The sequence below is a fragment of the Calonectris borealis genome, chromosome 1, assembly GCF_964195595.1.
Source record: "Calonectris borealis chromosome 1, bCalBor7.hap1.2, whole genome shotgun sequence".
NCBI classification, from domain to species: Eukaryota; Metazoa; Chordata; class Aves; order Procellariiformes; family Procellariidae; genus Calonectris; species Calonectris borealis.
The window spans coordinates 95144663-95164835 of NC_134312.1; the positions used below are offsets into that span (position 1 = coordinate 95144663).

The following is a 20173-nucleotide window of genomic DNA, read 5'->3' on the forward strand; positions in this document are numbered from 1 at the left end:
CTTGCACTTTTCCAACACCTCACTGTTGTGCCCATCTACACACAGTATAGTTCTTAGCATCATAAATACAAACACAAAAGGCTGTGAAGCAACCCTCTTTTGTTATAGCTGAGTACATTATAAATAAATAGTTCTTAAAGAATTAAAAAAAAAGTTTAAATGTTCCAGTCTCAAGGAGGTCACATGAGTTCAAAGGGGACCTGGACCCTTATGAACAAATTCAAGCATTTCCTGAATCTAAAAGGAAAAGGCAGCTTTGTGCAGGAGACTGTAAGCCCAGCTCCACTACACTGGTCAGAATTAAAAACAAACAAAAAAGCCTCCCATGACAACGTTACAAAATGCAACTCATGTTAAGGCCTATGAGGAAGGCCCACGTGGTCACTTGGAATCCTTGGAGTGGACAAGAGGTATACAGGGAGGGCACAGCAGCGCAGAGGGGCCTCTGCAGCCAGCCAGGGAGAGCTCAGCGCTACGTGCTGCACAGACGCTGCCAGTCTCGTCAAGAGAGGGCCAGCCGGGAGCAGTACGGATATAAAGGACTTCAATTAGCTTGGTAAATGGGGACTAATCTCAGGAGCACATGAGCAAAATAGATTTCACTTGTGTTGATCTCACAGTATTTTGGACAACTAACAGGGAAATCAATCATTCCCATTCTGAGTAATATCTCTATCTTGGCCCTCTAATTACAAAGCAAAGAGATTCTGAAAACACCTTACAAACAGAAAAGAACATTTGCAGGCACAGAGCAAGGCAAGGTTGAATTTTCCTAACTCGTACTCACTTGTATCAGCTTTTGGCATGCGTTATTGAAACTCTGGTCTTAAGTATTTGCATTTGTAGAGTAATTCTTTTACATTGAGGCCATCTCCAAATGAAAGATTCTGGGACCCATAGCTACCTCTGAGAAACAATCTTTCCCTCCTGGCTTGCCAACAGAAATTCCACACTGATCTGCAAGTATTCTCTTCAACAAAAGTCAACTGATGGCCAAAACCAGGCAGACAAACTGTGCACAGCACATCTGAACTAAAAGCACTATGTTAAGTGCATCAGACCACTTGCAGTGTTAGAATCACTTTAGGGAAAGGAGTCTTCACCTATAAGGGGAAAGACTTCTAAAGACAGCTTAATGAATCAGCTGCATCATAAGGGAACCAGCCACTGATAACTTTTCAGAAAGAAGAAAATAGCTACAAATGGTCTGAAAAATTCAGCTGGGAGCACCATAGTTTGGCTAGTTGGAAAAAATAAGTGGTCACGTATAGGCAACAGCAGCCAAGAGCAAATAAACATTGAAACTTTAGAAAAATTTAACTCTAAATTACCTAACTGAAATTCACATGTACAAAATACTCAGCTGGACACTTGTTGTTCAAGCTTTGGATCAACCAGGGATTATGTGAAGTATCTTCTTTTTTCTTATCACTTTAATTAATCATGGAGTAACAGAGGAAAAGATGGGAGAATTCATAAGGACTACTACTATCTCTTATTCATACCAGCTAGTTCTAACTGATGGTTCATATTTAGCTCCAAGACAAACAGAGAAGTCCAATTTTCAACTTCTACTTTCACAGCAAAAGTTCAGTCAAAGCCCTTTGGTTTAGGTCTAACATCCCCCTAAGAAATCACCATTGCAAAGTAGTCTGAAAAGGCAAAACAGTAACCACAAAGAATAGATTTATATAATTTCTTTGCCTTTAATTACTGGAGAGAAGTAAGGAGATAAAGATAAACAGTTCGCTGGGCTAGTTGCATCAAAGCAATATTTGTTCAGCAGTTCAGTGTTGGGGACAGCGGTATTTCCAACCAATAAAAGCAAATAAAACCACCTGAGAGTTCACTTTCCAAAAGAACAAACAAAAGAATTTTGTTTCAGTAACAGAGAAGTAAAGCCTTTGAAACTCTGTGTCCCATGCCCGCTACATCATTACAATATTGTTGGTAACAATAGATGTGGAGTTAGTTAAAATTGCCAGCTGGTTTGATTTTCCTCTGTTTCAAGGAACGTGAGAGAACTTGGGTGATGAGGTGACTGGAATTTGAATTAACTGGCTATTTTCTGTTTCTACCCAAACCCCCAAATGTATCTTGGTCCTGTCAAATGAAGTATCTTCAGCTGAAGAGCTCTCTATTTCTCTCTCCAACTGAAGAAGATATGTCAACAGCTGGCTGATAATTTATTAACTAATAATTAGCACAAACAGAAGTAATCTGAGGTGCTGATATGGCAACAAACTTCTAGAATGAAGCACAAATGAAATAAAGTAACTATTTTTTGTTTTGAAATAAATTCATCTTGGCAACTTATATTTTTTGAGCTGTTTGCCTGTTTCACTGAAGGCTCAGCAAAAGCAATACTAGGACAAGATGTTACTTTCACTTATTCTGTGATTTTACTGGTGTACTTTAAGTGTGTACAGTCTCGTGATAAAATACAGTCCTATTTTTTGTTTTTATCCATAGAGTGAAAAGCCTTGAACTCTGCCCTACAAAACTAGAGGGTGACTACAGCTGTACTGTATTACAGCAAATTTGTCTTCGTCATCAGAATTCCTTTTGCCTTACATTGAAACTGTTTGTTTTTCACCATTTCAAAGATTTTAGAGGGCATGAAGGCAAGACCTAGCACTGCCTCCCAGAGTGCTAGACAAATGAAGCGTGCCTTAAGAAAATATATTAGCACCACGTATTTCTGAGCACCACCTCAGCTATAACATTCAAATCGTTCATAGCAGTGCTTTCATTTTCCAAATCTGGTGCCATAGTACTACCAGCCAAGGTTTCAATGATAATCTAACACTGTGCAACTTTTATTTTTGCTATTTTATATTTTTGTATTTACTTTGGCTCCGAAACATGGAGAAATATTGGTTGTTTGACTCAAAATCAAATATAGCTTAAAAAGGGACACATTTAAAAATAGTTCTGTTTCTATGCAGTAGAATAAACAAGACACACTTCTAAGACAGCCACAACAATAGAATCATGGAATAATTTAGGGTGGAAGGGACTTCTGTAAGTCATCTAGTCCAATCCCCTGCAGATCAGGTCCAGCTGAGTCTTGAACACCTCTAAGGACATAGATTCCAAAACACCTCTAGGTAACCTGTTCCAGTATTTATCATCCTTGTGGTTTAAAAAAAAAAAAAAAGTTCTAATATCTAACTGGAATTTCCCATGTTCCAACTTGTGCCTACTGCCTCTTGTAATATTGCTGTGCACTTCTGCAGAAAATCTGTCTGTCCTCTTTGTATCCTCTGCTCAGGTAGCTGGGGACAATGTTGGAGCATCTTTCTCATCACAGATTACATAAAACACCAATGTTCCTAGCTACAAAATCCACATTAATAAGTACTCTGAATGATGAAAATAGGTGCCATATAGATCATACCCTTAAAAAGGGCAATAAAGAACACCTTATTAAGAGAGGGTAAGCTAAAAGCATTGCACATAGTTTTGTCATTTGCAACTAAAGTTCCCCAATTAAATTTTTTTTTCAAAATATTAGTATGCCTACAGTCTGTACACAAGTCTAACATTACTTCAGAAAAATAGGCTGTCAACATGCAGCAGTTAACTTTGCAAAACACATACATGCACATCTATCTACAAAAATAGCCTAAATCATAAGCTTTCAACTTACACTCACAGGATCTCTTTGCTCAGGCAGCTTCCAAAAAAGATGAAGAAAAAGCAATGTTATTCTTACCTACGGACCAACATTTATTACACTGAGATCCACCGGCACATTTTTAGGGATGAGCAATGAAAGAAGTTTCAGCAGTGCAATTCCTGTTCCAGTCCTAACACTCTCCTTAACCTGAGTTTCTCTGCCCCCAGGCTACCAATTCTTTTCATTTCAAAGCCATTCTGTTAGTTCAAAGAAGCAACTGAGGAGCAGAAGCAAACATTTAATTTTGAAATGCTACTTTTTTCACTTACAATGACACTGTTTAATACAGAAATGGTAGATTTTTCTTATTTTGACTATGGCACTTGATAGATAGGATGAATAAAGCTTGCTATTTTAAGGCTTATTATCAAGGCTTATTACTTTATCAATAACCAGCAATTAGTAATTGATTCAACCTTATTAAGTTTGAAGTTAACACCTCTTTTTGACTCCCACTGTAACTGAGAGAGTAGATGTGAGAGCATGGTAAGCACAACCTGTCCTATGACTTGCAGTAATTTAAAAGAGATAAAAAGACATCACCAAATAAAGATCCAGACAACCTAAGTTCCATCTAACTTCTGATGTCAAGTAAGAGAGTTGGATGCCTCTGAGGTGCATCTATTTTTTAAAGAGGAAGCCACCTTATGTCAGCCAACAGGACATAGAGAATTCCAATTAAGTCTCTCTGGGAAATAAACTAGAAAAAGCTGTACCAAGCTAACTTCAAGGAAGAAGGAAAAAAAAAAAAAAATCTTATTTTCATGTAACCCTCCATACTGTATTTTCTAGCTTCTCTTGATGCCAAAAGAAATCTTTTCAGCCAGTACAACTACAACACAAACACTTGGTCCATTTACTTGTTTTCAGAAATTGCATTTAATGACCTGGAGTTGTCAGGTGGATATTCTGCCATCAGTTGTCTTGTGCTACAAGAATAATCTGTTGGAATTCCAACTTCACTACTTGCCTAACTCAGAATAAAGATGTTTTCAAGAGATTTTTAAATAAATTCCTTCTTGTCTATGCCTTTAAAATACTTTTATTTGAAAGATGGCAACTTTTTTTAGACATATCAACATTCTTAACAGACTGTGCACAGCAAATAAAATAGCATAAATTATAATTCCCCTCCGTATTTCTCTCATATCATGGGGCGATTTTGGAAATTTCATTTATAATAGAAATTCACCACAAAAGGAGTACAAATATCTGAGACATCCAGTAGGAAAAACCCTCAATACCGGTGTTCAGCTGAAGATAGTAACTCGCTAAGACCTCCACAGGAAGAGGTGTACTGTGAGGGCCCAGGGACAGCCCTATCCCTTCCAATGCCCTTTCTCAGAGCCCTTTCTCACAGCAGTCTTTCAGGATTACTGAGACCTCTTCCTTTAGTTGCAATGCATATTTAGTTTTACTGATGCTAATCTGAAATATGCTCTCTGCTTTTAATGGAGATAGATAAACTAAATAGATACTTCTCAGAGAAGTATCTTGTTAGAGCATTTATATTACAAAACTATACCGTTTTTAAAACTTCCTTTGCCAATTCCTCTCTAGTGGTCACTACAGTTCAGAACTGAGTTAATAAGCTGTAGCTCGCTATTACTTTAGGACCAGGAAGGACAATGCAGAGGTAAAGATGTAGTTATCAGCAATTCCAGCTTCTACGTATCTACATAAAGCAATATACAAAGCCTATCTATTATTTTCAATGCATAATGCCCCCTAAAACTCTTTCAGGTTGAACCATTTTTGATAGATATTACTTTTCAAATCAACAGCACACAAACCACAAAACTTAAAAGGACATTATTTGTCCATGAAAAAACTTCTTGTTAATAAAACAACCTCAAACCCTTATTTCAATTTAGTTTATGGATCACTTATTTGCACTAGGATAAAGCTTGATTTGGATCTGATGTAATTATGATCTCCAGGGCATTGTTCCCATGGCTTTCCCTCAGAACTGTTTGTTTGTTGTTGTTTTTTCCAGACTGGCCTGGCATGTCTTTTTCTGGGCTGATGCAACTCCACCTGGACAGAGCTGATGAGACAGTGACTGCATCTTGCCCAGAAGAGATGGTCTTTCCTATCCTGGCTCTTTCTCCTAGGAAATAGGTCCAAGGCAACTCCACCCAGACTGCGCTACGAAGAAAACTGTATCTTGGCCAAAGAACCCGACAGATTCTGCATAAAAATATTCAATAAAGGCATGTAGAAGACTGTGGGGACCAAAAGTCTCCCAAGTTTTCTAGGTCTAAGTCCCTTTTAAGCCTTCAAAGAGCACCAGCTTATGCAAACACCAAAAGAGAAATGTGGTCTTCGGACATGGCCACAGAAGGTAGTCATATTTTAGAGCTGATCAGCTGAATAAAAACATAGACTTTCTTTATCAACAGCTCCTTAAGAACTTAAGGAGTTGAGGAATTCAGATGCTGTTGGTCTCGCTCTGCCCACAAATTATAAATAGATTGAAGTTATTGGTATTAAAGACTGTAGACCTTAATGCAACAAGTTTCTTAAGAACATGTTCATTGGCAGGCAGTGCTTAGCATTACCACTGCCATTACCTATTCAACGGCAGGCAGTGTTTAGCATCACCACTCCCTTAATCCACTTCTCATCTACAAATATCAATGCATTTTTAAAGAATCAAAAATCAAAGGCATAATGAAAAACAGTATCTGGAACTACAACTGCATTTGCTTCTGAGAGAAGAGTGAAGATACTATACTTTACAATGCACGATGTTATCATTCATTACCGAATGCACATATGATCTGCTACATGGATTGATGTGTACCCAGATTGCAGTGAGGTTCTCACATTGTAGCAGTCATTTTGAAGTCTGTTCCTTAGATGCGATCACTATGTATTACATCAGAATACATAATTTTGTTTTTTTCAGTACATACCTTTTGGATTGATTTGCTGCGTGACTATTCATCTGGGGATCTTTTGAAATACTTTAGGAGAATAGGAGTCAAATTTAAAAGAAGAATATGAAGTAACTGATGGTAAGAAAGTATCATTATACTGTGTAAGAATAAGGAAGCTTTGTAGCAATGTTAAAAAAACACCAAGCAGTATTAAATTGATATTTGCATGTTTTTCTATATCTGTAGAACAAAATAGGTAGTCATATACTAATACTTATCACAGAAGGAGGATTTTATCTTACTTGCCATACTCCAAGTAGTTGAAAGAGCAAGTCTTTAGCTCAGTATTCTGTAACATTGGCTTAGATGTTTTCATAGCTAATTTTGGTTTACCTCCTTCTCTGTTTCAGCACACAGTTATTTTTTAAGGACAAAACTGCTTAAAGATAGCGGTATTTAGACAGCTAGCAGGGTTTGCAAGCTATACTAACAGAGTAAATTTGAAACCAGCATGTGCTTCCAAGTCTTAAGTTGTAAACTAATCTATGAGTCTCAGAATCACCAACATATCTAGGTATGTTTCAAGATTGTTGCCTTTTCAATTGTAAATCTGAAGAGTTGGCACCCCTTCAAAAGGCACTAGTCCTTTTATGCACTAGTCCTTACTTCTAAAAAGATCTCTTATCACTAATAAGCCAGTGCATAGAGCACTATAAAGTAGACCAACTTGATAAAATCCAGGAAAAAAAGCAAAGTCAATGACTAGAGGTACAGAGTATGTTACCCAGGAAAAAAGCCTGAATAAATAGGAGTCATCCAGCTTAGAGGAAAAGTACATAGATAGACATGATATAAAACAAATACATAAAACAAACAAACAAACAAAGCCCTGAGGGGAAAGCAGTATGAGTAAGTTCTGCTCCATACCTGTGAAGAGCAGAAGTGACATAAACTGTAGCAAGGAAGATAGCTGAAAAACTGATAAAGGCAGTGAAGCTCTGGAACAAACTGCCTCAGGAATAAGCACAAGGGGGTCAAAATGATTTCGGGAAGTCCATTTCAGCCCTGTGTTTCTCTGTAGAAATGAATATTTTTCCACTTGAAGGCTACCATTTTTTCTCCTGCACCTCTAAGTATGTACCATAAAGCCTCAAGAAGGGTTGCCCTGCTCAGTGCTATGCTTGAATTCCAATATCCTACTTCCTATCTCTAACATGTAGATATTGAAAATCCAATAAAGCATAATCTCTTCAGTATATAGATAAGCATAAGAGAACTGCCAGGGAGAGGCAAGATTAATTTGTCATGTGAGAACAGAAAAATATCTCGGTGCAATTGCTTGAGTAAGGGCAAGAAAGAGCATCCAGGAAACTGCAAGCTGTTCAGCCTAACCTCGGTCACCAGGAACAGATGGTCGCATCTATGCACATGATGACTAGAGGGTGAGTCGGAACAGCCAGCACAAATTTACCAAGGCCAGACTGTGTCTGACCAACCCTGCTGCCTTCTGTAATGCTATTACTGGCTTTGCGTGCAAGGGGAAAGTGGTAAATGTCATTTACTTCGACTTTGACATGATCTCACAGGTATCCTTCTAGCCAACTGGAGAAATGCAAACTGGATGGGTAGATTACAAGGTAGATAGAAAACTGGGCTCAAAGAATAGCAGCCAGTGATTAAAAGTCCAAAGTCCCCAGTGACAGTCTTTCTGGTTCTTGAGCAATATCCACAGTAATTCCTAAACTCATTTCAGGGAGGGAGAATGTTTTGTGATTTGTGTACACTTGGGAAAGAACTTGGGTTGGGCAAATAAAAGAAGATGAGCTGTACCGTAATAATCTGCTTTCAGATTGAAGGGAGACAAACTAGATTTAGACACCCATTCAGGAATAGGTACCCACCAAGCTACCTGCCTAAATCATCTTTACAGAATGGCAGTGCAATTAGTGAGACAGACACTGCTGCACTCCTGATGCATCAGTGAGTTTGAATGGTTTGTTCCTCTGTCAAAATTTAATATTTAAGTAAACACACCCATGCCCATCTCATGAGAACGACAGTCCAGTCTGTGGTTTAGTTCACAGGTTCTAAAAAGATCAAATAAAAGGTATCTAAAATAAGATATCCTTGAACAGAAACAAGTATTTCATCACAAGGTAATGTAATAATCTATTTCTAGCAGAAATATCTAGAAACAGAAAAGTACAATATGCCTGTCACATTGAGATTTCATATGTAGGGACCGTGCCCATGACAGCACAAGACATTTAACAATTCTTAAATGTATGCAAGCTTGTAAGAATGTACTTAGTACCTTACTACTGTCTAATGGGATTTTATTTCTATTTATAAATCCTCCATTATGCTGTGTATAGTTGAAGGAGGCCTCTCTAAAATAATATGCATCAAAAGATGAAAATCGAATGGGATCATCCCTTCTCTGAAGTCACGATAGCTTTTCACTTCCAACATTGCAACCACCACATGATCACACAAAGTACCTGAGTTCTGTGCTCAAAATCTTCTTCTAACATCCAAGACACACAGGTCTTCAAATAGTGCAAGGATTAATAGCTTTGGATGTGCACTTGGCAATGGTGCTTGCAATATTCTGTGTTTTAACTTTGGAATAAGTTCCCACTTTTCAGAGGCAGACAGCTGATAAAGCAATTAAATATCTGAAGCATACATAAGAATTTTTAGGTGGTGTTGTATATCACGTGCTAAACTCAGAAAGAATAAGCAAACTTCATCAGTTAATAAAACCAGTAATCAAATATGAAATGCTGTTATGCTTTGAGAACTGCAATTTGGTCTTGTCAATGCATTCAAATCTATCAGCAAAGCTTTTAACCAGTTATTCCCTTTCAGTTTAGAAAGCGATAGACGCAAACCAAACCAAAAAAAAAAAAAAAAAATTGCTCAGTGTTTCCAACAGAGCAGTCAAAATAGAGTGGTTTCACTTATGTTCTTGGTCTTCAAACTGAACATTCTCACACATGTCTATGACACTAGCTGGACACAGCCGAGTCCTATAAGGGTTGATTCCAATTGCATATAGTTTTTCCAGCTGGAAAATGTATCTCATCTTGCACTATTAGATGAGATGGATCTCAAGACTGATGACCTGGCTTCTTACTAAAAAAAAAGTAACAGAAAAATCACAGGTGACCCTTTTTATATTCTTCTATATTGTTCCACACTCTGAGTTTGCAGAGATCAAAGGAAAGCTTCTACAGTTCAAGCAAATGTCTAAAGAAAGAAGCAGCAGACTTCCAGTAAGTCTTTAATTAAAGAGTGTGAAGATAGAAACCACTAATAAGAGAAATACTTGATGATTTTAGGAAGTAATATCGAATTCCAAAATTTGGCAGAAATTCTTTTTTTTTTCAGCATTATGAACACCTTGTGAAGCAGAGGCATTGTTAACTCATCTTAACAAAACAAAAATATGAAGTAAATTGTTCTAAATTAATGGATTAGGGGAAAAAAAAAGGAAAACAAATATTTAGAGTAAGTATAAAACATGTAAAATAAAAGCTATGTGTATGATTAAGGGAGTACTAAGATAAGTCACAAATACTTATTTTTGCTACTAACAAAGTGTTTCATCTGTGTCCCACCTATTTCCCTTCCTACCCAGGATATGGCAGACAATATAGGGTTTATGTCCTCTGACTATATTTCCAAATTCTATATCCATTACATCACCTGCTCCATTTTCACCACACTTCCTTTTATCTACAGAGACAAAAGAAAGCAGCAGGGAATAATCTCGATTTCTAACCCATCTTTCTATGTCCATATTTACTTTTTTTTTTCCCCCATTCTCCATCCAATGTTTTATTGAAAGAAAAAGAAAAATGCCAATAAAGAAAACACTATCAGCTACAAAAAAGGAAGGCTTTTGCTAATTTTGGGGCAGGTTAGGGGCATGTATACCTACGCACAGACCCATCAACTATGCAATCTGTGTATGACTGACTTTGCATTTTTACTTGTACTTCACTCAGGCATGTACCTAATTGTTCGTGGAGAATTTATGATATGTAGAAAGTTATGTCTCTCTCATCACTGATCATGTAAGCCAGTGTGCAGTAGATTACATTAATTCCTAAGGAATGTTCTCTGACTTAAGTGTATATTAAGTACATAAATAGTGCTTCATGACTTCACAGAGTTTTAAAATGAGATGGTCTTTCCTGTGCCAGTTTTGTTTGACAACTGACAAATGTTTTAACACTACAAAAGCAAATTACTAGGAAAAAAAAAGTCTAGAAAAGCCAGGTCATGGAAAAAAAAAATTCACCATGCCTGAGATTTCTACACTGAAATAGGGCATAAATAAGAGTATCCATTTCCTTTGTGTGGTGAAGTATTTGTACTTTTTCTTCAGCCTTAATACAATGAACAACCTATGAACAACCTTACATTCCCTTCAAATAAATATCCTAGTAACATATGATGTCCATTTCTAATTTCTGGAAGTATTTCCGAGTGGAAAGGGAACACAATAAACATCTGTTACATTATTGAGAAACTTTGCTTTCTAAGAATTCATTATTGCGCATACTAATGCTTTTATCAACTGCTATTTGACCATGTTACTACAACAGGGAGATTGATAAAAGCTTGGAAGATTAAAACAAATAATTTTTGACACAAAGCGTGTACCAAAAATTAACTAGATCCCATAACAATTTTGTTTGTGTGTGCACAGACATGCCTCTGTGTGCTAGAAAGCCTGTTTGAAATCATGCTCATGACTTGCTTACTTGCGTGCAAGTTTAGTCTAGTTCACATAATTAGTGTTTTAATCCTTTAAAAAAAACACAATACCTTATTTATGATGCTTATACATAGACTTGATAAACAGACAACATAAATTAACTACTACACCACCACCAATTGAGTCATAGCAGATTTATCACCTACTAAGGAGCACTGAATAATCGATGCGAGCAGGGAGATATTTTTATTAGAATTGCCAGATTTTTCCTTCCTCATAATTAAAACAAAAAGCAGGAAAAATGCTGAAGAGATGCAGTATTTATGCTTGTCATAGTATAGCTAAAACCTAGTTCTCAGCAGCAAGGAAGCAAATAATGGGCTACCAATGTGGAGCAACTTCATAGTCGTGTTCACAAGAGTAAATAGCTGATAATAAGCTTTATGACAAAGAAAGGAGACCTATTGATTTGAGCTGAATGTGCAACTCCCTAACTTTTACCTGAGACAGCTCCTCATCAAACTAAGAGAATTCACAGTTCTTAAACCTGATCGCAGCCATTTCCCTAACTGTGTAACAAGCTATGCTTCAGCGTACACTGTGCTATAAATACAAACTGTGCCCTGCCATTTAATCCAACCACTTCAGTGTTTGTGTGAGCCAGAGATAATGGAACTCTGCCAAAATTTCCAGGTCAGACAATAGAGTTTTTTTCCTATTATTTGTATCCCAAAGTTCAATTTCTTATCAACTTTCAGACTATCGCACCCATTCCTTTTTTTCCAGCATATGCTTGTGCATATTGTACAGACACACGGAGATTTAAAAAAGAAAAGTGATAAGTGATAAGGTCTGAAGTCTTAGCTTTTTCTGGCTTTTTTCTGCATTTTTCTTATTCATGTATAGGCTTGAACTGTGGTAATGAGGGAATCAAAACTGCCAGAAAATGTTTTCACTTCAAAGTCAGAAAAAACCTTCTGGGACATTTCAAGTTTACATATTTGTATTTTTGAACCAACCACAATTTTATGTGTTCTAAAATGATTCCAGACTTTTACATCACAGAAAGAAAAATTAAAGTAAATAATTAATATAAAGCAGAGGCAAGCAGCTGACAAAAGGAGAAAAGATTTTTCCCTATGCAAGTTCAAAAATATTGTTATCCTTCATACACTGCCAGTCATCTAAAATTGGCCAGGTTCCCAAAGTATTAATTATGTAAACTCGTATCAAGCACTCTGTGACCATTTATAGATTCATAACTAATGCCACAGTTGGTGATAAGAAAGAATATTACAATCTCTTACTGCTTTATTGAATCACGCTTTTCCTAAGCAGATTTCAAGAATAATGCAAAAACTTAGAACTACACAAAAATGCAGAAATAACCCTACAAAAGAAATTCCCTCACACTTTGAGAATCCATTTTGCCATTGACTCTCCGGCTTGAATGACAGTGCTGGATTACAAGCCCTTATTAAGTACGGACAGTAACACCCTAGTGTTAGCACACCGCACACACACACAAAAAATAAATAAAAATCAAATCACACACAGAGGTTTAAGTACTTCATTATTTCGGGTTTTATTGAAGTGGATTTATTCACATGGAGCCCTGCTGCCTTGACACATTTGTTTAAGGTAAACAGGATTTGCGTAAAAACCATGGCTACAATTAGCCTAAGAAAAAATTGTGGATTCACTTGCCTCATTTATTTTTCTTCCAGAAAACACTCTAAATAATATTAAATCGTTACAGAGTTATGGATTTCAGCAACAACTCTAAACTATTTTACAAAATAGAGGTTAGATTTTCTTTACCAACCTCTGAACAAGTACAGCAAATGCTCCCCTCCAGACTGGGAGAAGATTAGCTTTCTCCTAATAAAAAAGAATTCCCTACCTCCCTGCCTTTAGATCTAGTATCTCCAGTAGCTAGTGCCTCAACTCTTTACCAGCATTTTATTCAGCAACTCTGAAGTGGTGAAGACTCTAGGTTGATATTCTTAATGTGACCGTCCTTACCTAACCTCACCTGGATATCTGCACATTCTGATGACATCACTTTGGTTAAGTAATGAGTGCAAAAACATCTAATTCTGGTGACCATAATTATAATTACAACTTCATCAACAGTAGAAATTCACTGGGTGGTTCAAAACTTGACCTGTGTTTTTCTTCACCTTGACATGACACACACTGGTTTGCTCAAGTGGGGAGGCCTAGGGTTGATTTAGCCAGAGTATAATGGCATATGATTGGTATGTTTTGAGGGACAGCTGTGCTGGGAAAGTTGGCCCAGGTCTTGCCCACACAAAGGTTTGATTCATGATGCTGCCAGTAGTCATTTTCACGAACACTATCCTCACAGCAAAATAAGACAAATATATATTTCATAAAGCAAACTTGTACTTGTGTACATGTTGGCCTGTATTGTAGAAAACCCAGTTGTATTGTAGAAAACCCAGTTTCTAACTAAAGGCATCTGAATTAATGCAAGCTTGGGTGGCATCTGGCCTGCTTCCAGCTGCCCTTTTCCACTTGGGAGCAAACTACAGACTGGGCTGTTTTGCTAATGGCACCTATTTTAGGCCACTGCCTTTCCAGAAGACTGATACCTGCCTCTCTTCACACCAAGATTTAACATGACATTGCTGCACAATCCATGCCAGTAAGTCTTCGACCATCTCCTGCAAAAGGCAGTAGTCAAGAACACTCCAGAGCAACAAATTTATCCTGCTTACCAACAATTTCAAGTCTGCACTTGAATTTCCCCAAGGAAAAGAAATCCACTAGGAGCTGTATGAACAGTTCTGACTATGGCAGGTCACTGCTAGCCATTTTTTCCCCCTGGAGCAGACAGAGCTTTCTGTTTGCACATGTAATGTGTAGTATACACCTGGTAAGTCCAAACACTCCAAAGAAGCCTCAGTCCCATTGGCCATTCACAGTACCACCAGTCAATAGATATACAGACTATACTATCCATATACGGTAGGTCTGGCCAAAGGGCAGCAGCAGGATTGAGCCTATAGCTCTCCCCTCAAATGAGTTACGTAGCTTGTCCTGCTGGAATGGCTAGATACAAAAGATTATATGGAGGAGGACTGAAAAATAATGTTCAGAAAGAGATACTCAGGGACATGAAAATTAAAATGAAGAGGACCCAGCAGTGAGATCATTTTAGAAGCGTTCATATGCTATGGAATTTAATCCTGGCAGAATCCACCCCGATGTATCATCACACTGTCACACCACTGCCTGTGCCAGTATAAAAATGGAGTTCTGGTATTACAGATTATCTTTGAACTCAGAAGCCTGACACTCAATACCAGGTTTTGATATGTTTTTGTGCAATCCTAGGACACAACTGTCTGCATGATAAGATAACTTTGATTAAATGAGCTGCTATAATGGCAACATTCTTAGGGGTTGTTTTCATTTTCAGCAAAGAACGAGCCAAATTAGCCATGACATATCTACTAACTGAAAACCCTAGCCACTCAATTATACCAGATGAAGGATTCCTTTGACATTTCTCATAGGACTTTATTGTCATTTACATGCCATTAAACATAAGAGAAGTATTTCTCACAAATCAAATTAATTTTACAGTTCTCTTTCCAGACACTAAAAAAAAAAAGTAGTTCAATAGTTTAGTCCAAACTGGCCCTCCTTCATTAGAATATGTTTTTTAAAAGGTTAATGCATTGTGTATCTTGAAAAATAGTTCCCAGAAAGATGTTTTGTAAACCATGGAGAAAGTAACATATAAACCACATGTCATTTCACTCCTTTTGTGATATTTTGATATGCCAGCTTCATTATATGTTCAAATAAAAACCAGCTTTCAGGAGACTTTTCCCTGTCTTACAATTTCTGCCCTACTATCCTACAGCTACCAAAGGGGTGCTGTTGGGGGACGGAGGGCAGCACAAAAGTTTAAAGATTAAGGTTTGGCTCTTGCATTACAGTGACTGTAATACATTGAAATAACTCAACATTGTTTTAACTGCTTGACACCACTAAGTGAAAACACATGCTGAGTTTAACCTCTGGTTAGGAAGAAGTATTACATAACATAGCATAGCCAGTAAATTTAGCTATGAATAAAATTAGCCCATTCCTTTCACAAATGTCAACGGTCAGTTTGGAAGTATACTGTAAATACAGCGTTCACTCTCAAAGGGATGTCAGTTATAATTACCATAAATACAAATCTTAGCTAGTAGTGATCTACAGTATTTTCCAACAGTCCTGTATACTTACCAAACAAACAAATAATAAAAACTTAGAGTAAAACTATTATATTTCCCACTTATCCCCACAGTTGACAACTGTAGAAACAAGAAAGTTTTAGATTTGTTTTTCCCTACATGAGTCTGTAAATCAGGCTTTTTCACATGGTCCCATAAGGAATGTCAAGTCTGTACTCTTTTTCCTTAAGAAGGCAGCAACCAGGAGGAAGGTGAATTAAGGTTTCCTGAGGCCTTCCTGGAAAGCAGAACAGGACAGGCCTAATCCTGGAAAGTAGAACAAGGATGGGCCTGAATTCCAATCTACCTAATGACTAATTCAAATAGTAGGAAAACCACAGAGGTCAGAAACATGGGGAAAAAAAAAACTAAAACAAAACAGAAAAACATTCAGACTCTTCTTTTTAAAAGCTTCATAAAACTAAGTTTATAAGAAGGGATCAACTCCAAATTCTTTTTAGCTCTAACAAAGAAAAACAGAACATGAAGATACACAAAAGCTATCAGAAACAAATTATAGTGAAAAAGTGCATTTCTATGCACGTCTGTGTTGCAACTGGAAAGTCAAGTGGCAAAATTAAAAACATGAAATGCTGTTTTACCAAACACTAAGAACTTGTTCCACAACTGTGGCCTTCAACAACATTTATATCAGGTCCAGCTGGAAAGATGCCAGTGAAACACGGTTTACAAGGCAGTACCATCTTGTGGATTATGTCCTGTAACTTGTTTATTCTTGGTTCTGTGGCTTTGTTTTTTCATCTCCCTCTCAGATTCAGGATGCTCTACTTACCAACTCCTTCTCTAAAGACAAGACTTTTTGCCTGTACTCAATTCCTGTCTAGAGAGACAATGCTGCATTCTTCAAGGATGGAACGTTTCTGTTACGCAGAAACATAAAAATTAGAGAAAGTATGACAAGTTATAACTCTGACACCTATGCATTGCAACTGTTTCCACCCATCATTAAAATATTTCGAGTACAACAATGTTGAACTGAAGAATTATATGTTAGATGGCACTGGCATAGTGGCATAAAGGAAGAGACAAAAATAAGTGGAAAATGTCCAAGTCTCTCTTCTTTCTGATGAAAAAGAGAGCTTTAGAAGTGGACATAGTCGAAGGGACAGTGGCTCAAACACTTGATAAATGACCATCCCTAATCATACCATCATCTCCTGCCCTGCTGTTCTGTGACCACTCACAGACACTGACTCCATAGGCACTGACTCCAGAATTTTCTTAGTAGCTGATCCCTCAAACAGAAACTCACGAAACACAAGCATAATTGTAAAAAAGGTATTGCCTCCACAGTAAAACATAATACTCACCATCCTTCCCTTTCCAATTACATTGCCTTTAGTTATGTCTGTAAAATCTTAATGTAGAAAGAGTCTGAATTATGACACAGCTTATAACTGCCTCATTACTTGTCATTTGCTACAGTAAATGTGAAAAAGAACTGCAAGAGAAATGGTGTTCACCCACGCTTAGGGGCACTACACTAGGACCAGATATAAGAAGAGGCCTATTTTCTATACAGGCAAAACTATTAATGCAGGATACATAGAAGCAGATAAAGTTTCCACTGGAAACTTTAACTGATATTTCCCTGATTTTGACTCTTTGAGTCATGTTGGTAGCGTTTTCCAAATTATTCCTCCAACAGTGCCTTAAATTTTGAAGTCAAAGTAATTAAAGAAAGAATCTGTTAATAAAGAACACTCTCTTGAGAACAGTAATAACATTTTCTTTGTCATTCTAGTCAAACACACACTTGTGGAGGTGAAAGCACAAAAATATGTGGGAAAAGGGAGTCACGTGTGTTCCAGCCTCCTGAACAGCCTATTTGCCTACAATCTCTCAAATAGCTCTGGAAGTCACTGACATCCAAAGGGTGTGTACTGGCTCTGTTCCTTTGCAGCTGCAGGAGGCAAGATGTTCTTTCCACCTTGTATCACTGAAAGGAAATCCCAGTCCACGAGACCAGGGATCAGTGTGTTTCACCTCTTGGAGAGAAGACTTGAGCACTAGAATTCCAAAGCGGTAGTAAGAACAGCAAGATTTACACTGATAACCTGTTCACAGGAGTACCCGCACCACCAGAGAGCAAGTTTGGCTAGATTGTCCTCCCTCAAGTTATGAAATTGATTCCCTTGTTCCCCATAGAGCAGGAGTGTCTCTGGAGTCTCAGTTACATAGTTTGTGACTTGAAGAGCACAGGAATTCACTGGAATTTAAGCTTGCTTAGCAGGGCAGAGTAGCCCTCTTAATAGAATACTACCACTACATATCCTCATTTTAAAAGTACTCTAAGATCCAAATATGCTCTTTGCTTATGAAAAAAATCTCTACTCCCTATCCAACAAGAGAGTGTTGTAGGAAAAGACAATCCTTTGAACATTTCCAGATAACAGCTAGGTACCAATACATTTGTTTTTTCAGTGCAGTCTAACGTAAATAATAACCTGAGAGGCAGCTGCAAACAAAAGAATTAGATTGATGTTCCAACACTGCAATGGGAGAATCTTTAAAAAGCTATTTTATTGAAAAGAAATGAAGTTTCCACCTGCAGCTTTATGCATTTGGCAAACAGAACTTCACTTCTGCAATGTTAGTTTAGGACAGGAAAAAATGCATACCAGAGTTAATCTCCCACTGACTGCAGTGGATGAGTAGCTTTGTCTGAATTTCACAGTTAACATAAATTTACAGCCACTATTCTATGGTAGTGAGCAGAAAGTCCAGTGAAACCATTTAAAAAGACAAGCAGTAGAAAAGTTCCTTCCCTCAAGGTATGCAATACATAAAAGGTTCCTCTCTGTTCAACATAATCCTCCCTATGAAAACTGCTACAATAGTTTACTTATAGATTGCTTTTTTGATAAAACTAAGGTCTTACAGTCTGTTTGACTTGAACAACAACTGCATATCTATCTGTTACTCACAGACTATACATTGCCCCATTATTAGCAGTATGGAGAAAACTCCACGTTGGCTCCAGAAGATGAGCTTAAAAGAAAGCCACTTCCAAAAGAACATCACCAGGGGATTTAAAAAAAAAAAAAAAAAAAAGAAATCTTAAAAAAAAAAGTCTCTTGGGGAGGCGTGGAGGGATAGGGGATGAAAAATCACCTCTTCTCCCCAAAATACTTTTAGGTTCCCCATCTATGAAACAATCTCCCAGGAAGCCCTTAAAGTGCTGATTTCATAATAAACGTTCTCATAAGGAAGTAAATCACAGCTTCCTTTCTAAATGTTACTGGTTGCAAGAAACTGCAGATGTAAAATGCATTACAAAGCACAGTGGACTCAGGCAAGCACTTCTACAAAGTGAGAGCAATACATGCAGCACAGAAACAGTAGTGAAAGTGCTGTTTTAATGCCAAGGTACTACGAAGTGTTTTATGATCTAGATATAGAAATATTCTTTTCATTTTATGCTATGACTGTTCTTCCGGCAGTAATAAAATACTAGTAAAATGCCAATGTTATATGGGTCACATTAACAAGGAGGAGAGATCCCTGACAGCTTTGCAAATCTACTGTACTTCCAGACTCCAGGAGAAAGGAATAGTTAAGCAAATTTTCACAGGTTTGGGTGCTTTTTCCTTCTTGTGGAAATTTTAATAAATCGTATTTCTCTTCCTCAAAATGCATGCAGCCTGACCTACAAAGTCAATTCCTATTCAATTATTAAGGATGGATATAAAGGGAAAGCATAAAAATTCTTTCAAGACAGAACTGAAATATTTTACCAACAACACAAGGTGCTTCTAAGTCACGTTTTCTTTAAGATCTTAAACCACAAACCTGCACAATGCTGTCTAAATCATTATAAAATCATTAAATACAGTTACTTTGTTTCATGGTACCTCTCACTAAAGTCACAAGATCCCATGAAAACATTTGAGCTTGTTTAATTCAAGAGCTTTAAAGTTACTCTCTTGTACCTGGACCTTGCCCTGTTGACTGATCTTCTTTCATCTTTTCCATTATCTTTAATCATTCCTAACATGTTGAAAGCAAATTTCCATGGCAAAACACAAGCATTAAAAAACAAAAAGCCCCACAACAGAAAAACAAACAAAAACCCAGAAAGTTGTCATAGCTACTTGCCTCTTGGCAATTTCTGAGCATTTCCCAGGTTTAGTGCAATATATCCACAGAAAAGGAGAAAGACCAATCTTGACATCATGGTCACAAACCCAACCTCGCACTGGGAATGATTCTGACAGGTATCACACAAAAGTACTGCAGCTGCATTTAAGTGAACTGTTCTCTCTGTGACAAGAGGCAGCAACACTTTGACACAAGCTTAGTTTACACAGTGGGAGGAGACAGGATGACATCATTCACTCCCACTGGAAAAGGAGAATTAGCCTTAAAAAAAAAAAAAATCAAGCTCTCCCTACAATAATCTTCTGGGTTTTGTTACAAGGTCTTTCCACCTCTCAGGATAAGAGATTACCATTTGATCACTTAAATTTCATGCAAATAAAACCAGGAATATCAAAACTTCTATTAACTGAAAACTGATCTGAGAGAGATTTTCACTGTTTTATCCAAGAAAGCTGGACTTGACTTAAAATGCAAAAATAACATTCACAGTACTCAGAAAACT

General features: G+C 37.3%; 1 protein-coding gene across 1 annotated transcript in view; it reads right to left on the reverse strand.

Annotated features, from left to right (window-relative positions):
- ABI3BP (ABI family member 3 binding protein) overlaps nucleotides 1-19862 on the reverse strand; it is a 169444-nt gene extending 149582 nt beyond the window's left edge. The window contains 1 exon segment of the mRNA XM_075168065.1: nucleotides 19669-19862. Coding sequence (XP_075024166.1) covers nucleotides 19669-19747 — 79 coding nt within the window. The 5' untranslated portion in view covers nucleotides 19748-19862.
- Between the last annotated feature and the right edge of the window lie 311 nt (nucleotides 19863-20173).